A 12417-nucleotide genomic window follows, 5' to 3' on the forward strand; every position below is an offset into this window, starting at 1 on the left:
TGTAATGTGATGCCTTTTGGAGAATTTTCCATCTTTCCTTGGCTTCTTTATGCACATTAATACAAATTTTTACCTGGGGTGCCCAAACTTTTGATCTCCACTGTATAGTGCAGACAATGAATGCTACAGAACAAAATATATTTAAAGATATATTTGAAAACATTTGAAGTTCAAAGTCTGTTTAGTGCTGGAAGTTGGTTTAACATGAAAATCTAGAACATATACAAATGTCAAATAACATAAATATATACACCATACAATATATGGCCAAAAGTATGTGGACAGTTGACCATCACAAGTACAAAATATGGTGAAAGACACTGGAATGCATCACCGCGGCGGTCTGTGGCAGGCAGACTGCCGCGGTGACACATGCCAGCGTCTTTCATCCCCCCAAGACTTGCGGACCTCACTATTTATCCTCAGGTGACGATACAGTGGGACTTATATCAGGCTGGTAACTATAACCTACCCATCTCTCTTAATATATCAGGATCCCATATTATTTACAGTTGCCAGATTACCGAAAGTGACACCAATTTTATTTATTTTTATATTTTTATATTAATGCTAAATATTGGTGTTTGTTCTTATTGTATTTGTATGTTTAAGCACATTATCTCTTATCCTCGGCACAAGGGCTCTGTGTCATGAGGTCAAGTTGCAACAATTGATATTTTTATACATTTTAATAAAATTGTATCCTATAATTGAAGCATGATCCAGCTATTTACTATTATTATTTATACTATTTTTCATCTATGTATCCGGTAACTGATACGAGTCTTGAGGGGTTGGTTACTGTTTGAAAATATTAATTTACAAATCTGTTTAACTTTCTGGAGCCAGTTCATATATATATAGTTTTTTCCTGGATAACCCCTTTAAGTCCCCTTTTTGTGGCTATATAAGCTAAAGGCTTTTCCCCAGGTTTTGCACTGTTTGTGGGAATTAGGGCCCGTTCAGCCAAGAAAAAGCATTTGTGAGATCAGGCACCGACATTGGCACAGACAATGTTGCCCACAATTAGCATTTCAGTTCATTCTTATGGTGTTTAATAGGGGTGAGATTTGCACATTTGGGTTCCTCCACTCCCAACTCATCAAACCACATTTTTATGGACCTCACATTGAGCACAGAGGCAGTCATGCAGGAAAAGTAAAGTGCTTTCCTCAAACTAAGCCCACAAAATAGCTTGAGTGCTATAGAATGAATATTATCCTTTACTGGAAATGAGGGGCCTTGCCCAAACCTTGTTAATTGTTACGCCTAGCGCTCCAGGTCCCCGCTCCTCCCCGGAGCGCTCACGGCGTCTTTCTCCCTGCAGCGCCCCGGTCAGTCCCGCTGACCGGGAGCGCTGCACTGTCATGGCCGTCGGGGATGCGATTCGCACAGCGGAACGCGCCCGCTCGCGAATCGCATCCCAGGTCACTTACCCGTCCCAGTCCCCTGCTGTCATGTGCTGGCGCGCGCGGCTCCGCTCTCTAGGGCGCGCGCGCGCCAGCTCTCTGACACTTAAAGGGCCAGTGCACCAATGATTGGTGCCTGGCCCAATTAGCTTAATTGGCTTCCACCTGCTCCCTGGCTATATCTGATCTCCTCCCATGCACTCCCTTGCCGGATCTTGTTGCCATTGTGCCAGTGAAAGCGTTCCCTTGTGTGTTCCTAGCCTGTGTTCCAGACCTCCTGCCGTTGCCCCTGACTACGATCCTTGCTGCCTGCCCCGACCTTCTGCTACGTCTGACCTTGCCTCTGCCTAGTCCTTCTGTCCCACGCCTTCTCAGCAGTCAGTGAGGTTGAGCCGTTGCTAGTGGATACAACCTGGTTGCTACTGCCGCAGCAAGACCATCCCGCTTTGCGGCGGGCTCTGGTGAAAACCTGTAGCCTCTTAGAACCGGTCCACTAGCACGGTCCACGCCAATCCCTCGCTGACACAGCGGATCCACAACCCGTAAGCCGAATCGTGACAGTAGATCCGGCCATGGATCCCGCTGAGGTGCCGCTGCCAAGTCTCGCTGATCTTCCCACGGTGGTCGCTCAGCAATCGCAGCAGATTGCCCAACAGATTGCCCAGATTGCCCTACGCTTGTCCCTGCCGGACAAATTTGATGGGGACTCTAAACTCTGCCGTGGATTTTTGTCTCAGTGTTCCCTGCATATGGAGATGTTGTCGGACTTGTTTCCTACAGAACGGTCTAAGGTGGCGTTCGTAGTAAGCCTTCTTTCAGGAAAGGCCTTGTCTTGGGCCACACCGCTCTGGGACCGCAATGATCCTGCCACAGCCACAGTCCAGTCCTTCTTCGCTGAAGTCCGGAGTGTCTTCGAGGAGCCAGCCCGAGCTTCTTCTGCCGAGACTGCCCTGTTGAACCTGGTCCAGGGTAATTCTTCTGTGGGCGAGTACGCCATCCAATTTCGTACTCTTGCTTCCGAGTTATCATGGAATAACGAGGCTCTCTGCGCGACCTTTAAAAAAGGCCTATCCAGTCGCATCAAGGATGTGCTGGCCGCACGAGAGATTCCTGCCAACCTCCAAGAACTGATCCATTTGGCTACCCGCATTGACATGCGTTTTTCTGAGCGACACCAAGAGCTCCGCCAGGAAAAAGACTTAGATCTCTGGGCACCTCTCCCACAGTATCCTTTGCAGTCTACGCCTGGGCCTCCCGCCGAGGAGGCCATGCAAGTGGATCGGTCTCGCCTGACCCAGGAAGAGAGGAATCGCCGTAGAGAAGAAAATCTCTGTCTGTACTGTGCCAGTACCGAGCATTTCTTGGTGGATTGCCCTATCCGTCCTCCACGTCTGGGAAACGCACGCACGCACCCAGCTCACGTGGGTGTGGCATCTCTTGGTTCTAAGTCTTCTTCTCCACGTCTCGCGGTGCCCGTGCGGATTTCTCCTACAGCCAACTCCTCCCTCTCAGCCGTGGCCTGCTTGGACTCTGGTGCCTCCGGGAATTTTATTTTGGAGTCCTTTGTTAATAAATTCCGCATCCCGGTGACCCGTCTCGTCAAACCGCTCTACATTTCCGCGGTCAACGGAGCCAGATTGGATTGCACCGTGCATTACCGCACAGAACCCCTCCTGATGTCTATTGGACTCCACCACGAAAGGATTGAGCTCTTCGTTCTCCCCAACTGTACCTCTGAGGTCCTCCTCGGTCTGCCATGGCTCCGGCTTCATTCTCCCACCCTTGATTGGACCACCGGGGAGGTCAAGAACTGGGACTCTGCCTGCCACAGGAAGTGCCTCTCCCCCCCTCCCAGTCCCGCCAGGCAAGCCTCTGTGCCCCCTCATGGCTCCCGTCCTTGTGTCTCCCTGCCCCGTGCCAAGCTTCACCCTCTGCCCTCCCTCCCCATTCCAACTCCTGCTGTACTGCCTGCCGTTGAGGAAACCCTCCATTCTTTCCCGGTGTCCTCATCCCAGGGGAGGCAGTCACCGGACAAAAAAAAGGGGAGACCTAAGGGGGGGGGGTACTGTTACGCCTAGCGCTCCGGGTCCCCGCTCCTCCCCGGAGCGCTCACGGCGTCTTTCTCCCTGCAGCGCCCCGGTCAGTCCCGCTGACCGGGAGCGCTGCACTGTCATGGCCGTCGGGGATGCGATTCGCACAGCGGGACGCGCCCGCTCGCGAATCGCATCCCAGGTCACTTACCCGTCCCGGTCCCCTGCTGTCATGTGCTGGCGCGCGCGGCTCCGCTCTCTAGGGCGCGCGCGCGCCAGCTCTCTGACACTTAAAGGGCCAGTGCACCAATGATTGGTGCCTGGCCCAATTAGCTTAATTGGCTTCCACCTGCTCCCTGGCTATATCTGATCTCCTCCCATGCACTCCCTTGCCGGATCTTGTTGCCATTGTGCCAGTGAAAGCGTTCCCTTGTGTGTTCCTAGCCTGTGTTCCAGACCTCCTGCCGTTGCCCCTGACTACGATCCTTGCTGCCTGCCCCGACCTTCTGCTACGTCTGACCTTGCCTCTGCCTAGTCCTTCTGTCCCACGCCTTCTCAGCAGTCAGTGAGGTTGAGCCGTTGCTAGTGGATACGACCTGGTTGCTACTGCCGCAGCAAGACCATCCCGCTTTGCGGCGGGCTCTGGTGAAAACCTGTAGCCTCTTAGAACCGGTCCACTAGCACGGTCCACGCCAATCCCTCGCTGACACAGCGGATCCACAACCCGTAAGCCGAATCGTGACATTAATCAGTCCTATACCAATATCCCTCCATGTATTGCAGTATGTAGATTCATCCATGAGACTGCCATTTTCACTGCTCTAGAGTCAAGCAGCAGCATGTTTTACACCACTCCAGCAAACACTGAGCATGGTGATCTTATAACACTATTCAAAGAAGGAAATACATTTAAATAAGCTCCCTACAAGCAGTTCTTTGGTTGACATCACTTCTAGAAGCAGTTTGGCACTCTGTGGTAAGTAATTTACCGTAAATGAATATAGGTGAACATAACATGCCATGTGTTTTAGAAGAGTTTCCATGGTCTACAGCTCTCTTGCTTAGCTTTATTACTCATTGATGCTTCCAATTCACAATAATCAGAAGTTTCACCAACTAACTTGGGGCAAATGCAACATGAAACGTCATTGATCTCTTCAATATGACCCATACTATTACTACCTATGTGTGTGTATGGAAATTGCATTGTTGGGTGCTTGACCATATTAACTTGTTTGCACTAGGTTTGGCTGAAATTCCTGAACATAATAATCAGACGTGGTGTTCATCCAGAGGCATAGCATGGTTTGCTAGGGCAAGGCAAGTATTACACCCACTAACCTGTGCAGGACACTAGTCCAGTGGATAGCTTGTAACAGTTTACAGAAAATGGCTGTTGTTTGATGAGGTTGCCTTATATGAATATTGCAGTAGGAATACACTTACTATACTATACTTACTATATGCAGATTCAGGGTCCACCAACACAATTGATGGCATACTACTCTTGCATGCCACCGAATGTATATACAGAAGGGATTATCCACCACTTACTTCACATTTTCCAGGCTGAATGATATGACAGCACATATCCAGGTAAATGTATATTTATTGCATCATTGCTCACTTTCCATTGGCCAGGTTGGATGCAACAGAACACAAACCAGTGAATATACAGTATATGCAGAACAGAAGGTGTCTAGCTTTTTATGAATGGAATGGGTCATATCTAGGATGTGGCAGCATCTACTTTATCAGGTGACATGAGAGGTAGGATGCTTTCAGCACACATGATCTCTTCTGCATTCCATCCTTGTTGGTCCATGCACAGCCTGCCTTTGACATTATGGACCCCTAAAAGTGACCATGCACTTTCAATAGTTGTTGGCTGAATGATCTCTCCCAACTTCCCCATACACATGGACAATTGACACAGATGAATATTCATGTGTACTGACAAACACAAAACAGAGGGCACTGCTGTAAAGAGGGACCGACACCTATATCCCAGCTGTATAACAGCATATAATGTGGAGCCTAACGAACTGTCACTGTGGCCACGCGGAGTCCTAGTGCCCTTGAGTCCGGGGGTGCTGGGGACCAAGAAATCCAAAGTCACTCAACAATATACAAATAGAGATAAACAGGCACCCACGCTCACCGCGAAGAAACAGCAGACTGACTCTCCTGGACTCTAGGATATACCCAGCATCCAGCTGGTAAGAGGGCGCTCAGGGCGCCGGAAGAAGCACATCTTGCACGAAACTTTGCCGGAAGTCGCCTCCACTCTGAGCGCCCTGCTACCAGCTTGATGCCAGGTATATCCTAGAGTCCAGGAGAGTCGGTCTGCTGTTTCTTCGCGGTGAGTGCGGATACCTGTTTATCTCTATTTGTAGAATATTTATGTGTGGTGATGGCTTATCTCTCCCATAACAAAAGGGTTCGGCAGTTGTAATTTAACATGTCCAACCCTTCTCTTCACAGACAAAGACTGTCAATGGAGAATCAGGAGGTCGCCATATGCATTAGGCAGTTGGCTGAACCCAGGTTCGGCTGACTTCTGTCTGACCAGGGTTCCCGGGTTCTGCCAACACTATGCCACTGTGTCCACATACTATTCTCTAGGCTCTATAGTGTATTTTCACTATATACTACTTGTTATTTGTTGCAAGATGTGGTTGCTGTTATAGTGCAGATTTAATCCATTCAATCCTGCTCACTGATAACTTTTCCAGGAAGTCCAGAAGCATGAACATATATCCAAAATCTAAATCCATGGTTTTCACAATATCATGGGTACTGAACATGAGGTGGGATAATCTGTAATCTTTAAAACACGTAGTGTGCAAACACAGGAAAATAAGTCATGTAGGGATGGCAGACGTGTCCAACAGTTCAGATCACTTCCTAACATCTCCAATGACAGTGTCCAGTACTGTAATGTTCATCACACATCTCCTTCAAGGATTTGTCCTATATGAATCAACAGGTCATAAAATCTGGGACGTGCTTCTGGTTTCTAAAAAAAAAATAAACAAAGTGCATAATTAAAAATCAATATCTGTAAAATATACATGTAAAACAATACTACCTATATTAAGAAAATCAGAGAACCTATGACTTCTTACTGTCCAAACCCATGTAAGCTTGTCCTGAAAGTTATAAGTAAATGAGCAGCAAGTGCTCACAAGGGGGCAATTTTCTTAAGTGCCCACAGGGAAGGGCTGATCTCCTCAAGTGCCCACAAACAGGATCAATCACCTCAAGTGCCCATTATCTCTATACACCCATATAGTACAGGTAGAAAAAAATACATAAATCATATTAACATTATAAAAAAAATAAAGTTACAATAAACACTATTTTTAATACATTTGGTAAAATTATTATTATTTTTTTTAATAAAACATCCTGTTTTCGACTGCGTTTCCACTTGGCAGTTTATGAGCCAAAGCCAGAAGTGTAATCAAATCGGACCTGATTCAAACAGCTGACTGAGGGGCCCCTCTGAAAGGTAAAATGAGCCACAGAACTGCAGAAATTTGGGGGCCAGGGCTATGGTCACACAGAACAATTTCTGTACTTCTGCTGAGATTCCGTTCTGCCAAGCTGGCTGAAAAAAATCGCAGTTTTGCGTAACACAGAATGTGTGCAGAATTTGTGCTGAATATCTTGTGCCTTAAGGGGTACTCCGGTGGAAAACTTTTTTTTTTTTTTTATCAACTGGTGCCAGAAAGTTAAACAGATTTGTAAATGACTGCTATTAAAAATTCTTAATCCTTCCAGTACTTCTTTTCTTTTGGATTTCTTTTCTGTCACAACACAGTGCTCTCTGTTGACACCTCTGTCCATTTTAGGAACAGTCCAGAGCAGTATATGTTTGCTATGGGGATGTTCTCCTGCTCTGGACAGTTCCTGACATGGACAGAGGTGTCAGCAGAGAGCACTGTGGTCAGTCAGAAAGAAATCCAAAAAGAAAATAATTTCCTCTGTAGTATACAGCCGCTAATGAGTACTGGAAGGATTAAGATTTTTTAATAGAAGTGATTTACAAATCTGTTTAACTTTCTGGCATCAGTTGATAAAAAAAAAAATTTCCACCAGAGTACCCCTTTAACACACAGATTCCAGACAGCATTCAGAATCGCATTGACATCAATGTGGAATTCTGCTTAAAGAATTGACATGTTTATTCTTCCTCTGGAATCGGGAATAAAGATTTTCTGCTCGTAAATGCATTGCCTGAGATGATCCTTACGCCAACAGAATATGCATGGGCAGACCTTCCACCGAAGGCGGCAATCACATGGCAGAATTTTCTCACTGAATTTCCTCACTGAGAATAATCCTTATCAAGAACTTCCATTGAAATCACTGGGGATTTAATTACACATGGATTCCTATGTGCCATGGTTTTTGCATGGAGAAGTGAGGAAATTCTGCAGTATAAATACAGCCTTAGGGTACGTTCACACATGCGGATTTTCGCTGCGTATTTAGCTGCGGATCCGCTGGTGAAGGCCCTGCTCTATGCTGGCTTTACATGTGCCTGCTGGTAGCAGCAATACGCCGCTACGAGCAGACACACTGCAGCGATGTGTGCCGCGTACCCGCACATCGCGGCCGCTCTCCCTGGTCTGAGCTAAGCAGAGAGCTCCCGCAATGTGCGAGTATACTGCGACTGCGACGTATTGCCACTATGAGCAGGCACATGTAAAGTCAGCATAGAGCGGGCCTTCACTAGCGGATCTTCAGCGTAAAATCCGCTGAAAATCCGCACGTGTGAACATACCCTTAAAATCCGCGCGTGTGAACATACCCTTAACTATTTCTGCTACATCTTTGTGACACTTTGGACCACATTTTTTATTATGGTCATGGACACCCATTTGCTCTGATTAATTGGGGGTAATCGACATCCTGCATCACTGAGGAATATGCTCAGAATATGTGACATTTCACTTATTCCAGCATATTTAACTGTGGTATGTATTTCAATTGAAAACAATGGGCATATATTGCATTTGTATTTTAGTATATATATATATTTTTTTTTTTATAATGGACTGTTTATGTATAATTTGTTTTATTGTCCCAACCTTTTATTGCAAATTGTCTTTATTAACAACTTCCTTCCATTTTGTAGCTACAGCTTCCATGCAGATCTATGGGTGTTCATGGTAACAGACTATACAGTAATAACATTTATTTGGTAGGTTAGGAGCAAATAGGACACAAACACAAAAGAATACGACTGCAGTACCTAACTATACAGAGATTGTTAGTAGGCTGTAACCATGGAGATGAGATACATTCAAGTGCATAAGAACTGTAGACATAAAATATAGGAGATTTTTAATCCAAACCAACTGCAAAGTTACCTTGGCTTTTCATTTTAGATACATCAGGACAAAACAATATATTTAGTACACAGTCTTGAAAACATTAGTGTTATTTGCAAAAACTTTTGGCATGCCGTCCAGACATGTGAAAAGTTAAGATAGCATTTGGGCTCAGTCCTGAGACCCGCTGTGATCATGAGTAATAGTAACTAAAGTGCACGGCAGTGCTAGCTTCACTCCTCGGCTGTCAATCAAATCACTGCATTTGTCAATGGAGTGAAAAAGTCAAATTGAGCGGCCAGTCAGGGAATGAAGAGCACTGCAGCGCACTTCACCAGGTTACAACTCGCAATCGCAGTGGTGTTCACTGGTCGGTGGGGATGCCAGTAGTCAGGCCCCTGCTGATCTAATAATGATTTTCTATCCTATTTAACAAAGCTGGATAACTCCTTTTAGTATTTTTCATACTCGATTGTGGCTAGAGATGCTGCCATACCTACACTGAGCACGTGGATATCACGTATACACAGATATTGCAATTTTGGTATTTAGGAGACCCATCAGCTGTAACCTTACCTCATTCCAGCATGCCATCATAATAGTGTATATTTTGTTTGTTGCCAGTCGTGGTCTATAGAGTCTTTCTCCTCTTGATACCATTTCTACCACCTCCACGTTCGAATAACTCTCAAAGGGCATCTTACCCTCTGTGAATACTTCCCACATTAACACACCTTGAAAGAAATATCAGAAAAGCCACATGACAGTCAGCTGACTTTCACCATAGCAAAATAGGTTCTGGTAAGATAGAGACATGGGGAGATTGATCGTTGAGTTGACCCCTATTTTTTAGAGCAAAAATTTGCGCAGTGACTTTCATTGCGTCTTTTTTGTGGGTCTTTTTTTGATAGAGCAAAAAGCAAATACTCTATTTTTTTGTGTATTGTGGAATGCATTTTACAGTGCATTTTTACTAATTTATCATGTGTTTTTTTGTTTAGACATTTTTTATACTTATAGACTATTATTACTAATAGACATATCACTCCTGACACCCGATGCGATCGTCCATAATATAGCGGAGACGCGGAGCGGCTCTATACAGCTCTTGCATCTCTGCACTATACTCCGGCCAGTAATGTGAATAAAAATTCACCTTATTCATATTTTCCGCCCAGAGTGGTGATTGGCCGGATGGTGGCAGCCAATCACAGCTCTCAGAAGGAAATATGAATGAGTGATGTTCTATTCACATCACTGGCCCGAGTATAGTGCAGAGATGCGAGCGCAGGAGAAAGCTGCTCCATCTCTACAATAGATATGACGATCATAGCGGATGTCAGTAGTGATACCTGCTGTGATCTGTTCTTACCTGCAGGTACTACTACTCCCAACATGGAGCACACTCTGCTCCATGCTGGGAGCTGTAGTACCTGCATTAACAGACAGATCACAGAGTGTATCACTCCTGACACCCTTTGTGATCCTTCTGTATAATGTATAGATGCGGCCGGCTGCTCTCCTATGGTCCCCTGCACTGATGTATATATACACCTATTCATATTTCCCACAGACTTGTGATTGGCTGGAACAATCTGGCCAATCACAGCTCTCTGCGGGAAATATGAATAGGTGTATATATACATCAGTGCACGGGACCATAGAAGAGCAGCCGGCCGCATCTATACATTATACAAAAGGATCACAAAGGGTGTCAGGAGTGATACACTCAGAAGGATCGCAACGGACCTGGGGCGATCTGTCAATTAGTACAGGAACTACTACTCCCATCATGGAACAGTGTGTTCAATGCTGGGAGTAGTAGTACTACCTTACCTAAAAAAAAAAAAAAAAAATAAAGTGAAAAACACACACACACTACATTTTTATTATTGTGAGCTACATTTTTAGTGCCCTGCCCGCACACATAAATTGATCCCTGTTTAAAAATTAATAAAAATTTTGTTATAACAAGATACATTTAGATAAATACAATTTTTTCCATCACTATTGTATCTTTTTTATAATTTTTTTTAATGGTACCCTACTAAATTTAAAAAAAAAAAAAGGTATCTCCATCACTTTTTTGGATCGCTAAAGTCCAAAAAAGACTAAAAGCCGCTGGCAAAAATGCCAAAGTTAAAACCCACATGTCGATTTTCTTGGCATTTTTTCACTCCCATAGACTTCTAAAAACTGCCAAGGAGCCCAAAAACACCAGAAGGATAAAAAAAAAAAAAACGCCAAACTGAAAAACGTCAAGTGGATATGGCATTTTGCAGTTAACTATTGACTTGCAGCTAACATCTGGTTGAAGCGTTTTTTCACAAAAAAACACCATGCGGCAAAATGGGCATTTTTATTCGCGATTTTGCCCAAAAAAAAAAACTAATGGAAGCCTAAGGCTAAGTTTCTACTTGTTTTTTTTGTCCTGCGTTTTTTGGTTTGAAAAAAACGCAAGAAAAAACGCCTGTAAAAACGCCAGTGCAATTTCCTGCGTTTGGTGTTTTTCCTGGCGTTTTTTCATTTCTGTGGAATTTGCATTTTTGGCCCCTTTGGCGTTTTTTTCTTTTTTTTTGGTACCCAAAATTTGTTGGGTACCAAAAAAAAGAAAGGACGCAGTAGGGATGGTAAAAAAAATTTCTTTAACGACATTTATATTTTTATTACCAAATTTTTATTAATTTTTAGTAAAGTGTGCATGTTTCACTTTTTTTTACAATTTTTTAGGTAGACTGTTCAATGATGGGAGTAGTAGTACCTGTACTAATAGACATATCGCCGAGATGCGGAGCGGCTCTATACAGCACTCGCATCTCTGCTCTGTACTCCGGCCAGTGATGTCAATAGAACATCACTCATTCATATTTTCCGCCCAGAGTGGTGATTGGCCGGATGGTGGCAGCCAATCACAGCTCTCAGAGGGAAATATGAATGAATGATGTTCTATTCATATAACTGGCCGGAGTATAGTGCAGAGATGTGAGCCCTGTATAAAGCCGCTCCACATCTCTGCAATAGAAACGACGATCACAGCGGATGTCAAGAGTGATACCCACTGTGATCTGTCCTTAACTGCAGGTACTACTACTCCCATCATGGAGCACACTCTGTTCCATGTTGAGAGCTGTAGTACCTGCAGTTAAGGAAAGATCACAGCGAATGTCACTCCTGACACGCTGTGATCCACTTGCATAATGTCTAGATGCGGCCGGCCGCTCTTCTATGGTCCCCTGCACTGACATATATATACACCTATTCATATTTCCCACAGAGAGTTGTGATTGTCTGGAACCATCTGGCCAATCACAGCTCTCGGCGGGAAATATGAATAGGTGTATATATATGGCAGCGCAGGGGACCATAGAAGAGCGGCCGCCGCATCTATAAATTATACACGAGGATCACAACGGAACCCGGGGCGATCTGTCAATTAGTACAGGTACTGCTACTCCCATCATGGAACAGTGTGTGTTCCATGCTGGGAGTGGCAGTACCACCTAAAAAATAAAGAATAAAAAGTGAAAAACACACACACTATATTTTTATTATTGTCGGCTATATTTTTAGTGCCCTGCCCATCCACATAAATTGATCCCTGTTTAAAATTAATAAAAATTTTGTTATAAAAAAGAT

At 44.6% G+C, this 12417-nt stretch overlaps 1 protein-coding gene across 8 annotated transcripts in view; it reads right to left on the minus strand.

Moving 5' to 3' along the window:
- Positions 1 to 5677: 5677 nt before the first annotated feature.
- Positions 5678 to 12417, minus strand: part of TEC (tec protein tyrosine kinase) — a 134375-nt gene continuing 127635 nt past the window's right edge. For 7 of the 8 annotated variants that reach the window (XM_056557646.1, XM_056557672.1, XM_056557628.1 and 4 more), the window contains 2 exons: positions 9358 to 9515; positions 5678 to 6458 (listed from right to left, as the gene is read on the minus strand). In XM_056557646.1, the coding sequence (XP_056413621.1) occupies positions 6387 to 6458; positions 9358 to 9515 (230 nt within the window). In that variant the 3' untranslated portion in view covers positions 5678 to 6386. The remainder of the gene's footprint in view (positions 6459 to 9357; positions 9516 to 12417) is intronic. The other variant, XM_056557682.1, reaches the window with a different exon arrangement.

This window comes from Hyla sarda, chromosome 1, assembly GCF_029499605.1.
Source record: "Hyla sarda isolate aHylSar1 chromosome 1, aHylSar1.hap1, whole genome shotgun sequence".
NCBI classification, from domain to species: domain Eukaryota; kingdom Metazoa; phylum Chordata; class Amphibia; order Anura; family Hylidae; genus Hyla; species Hyla sarda.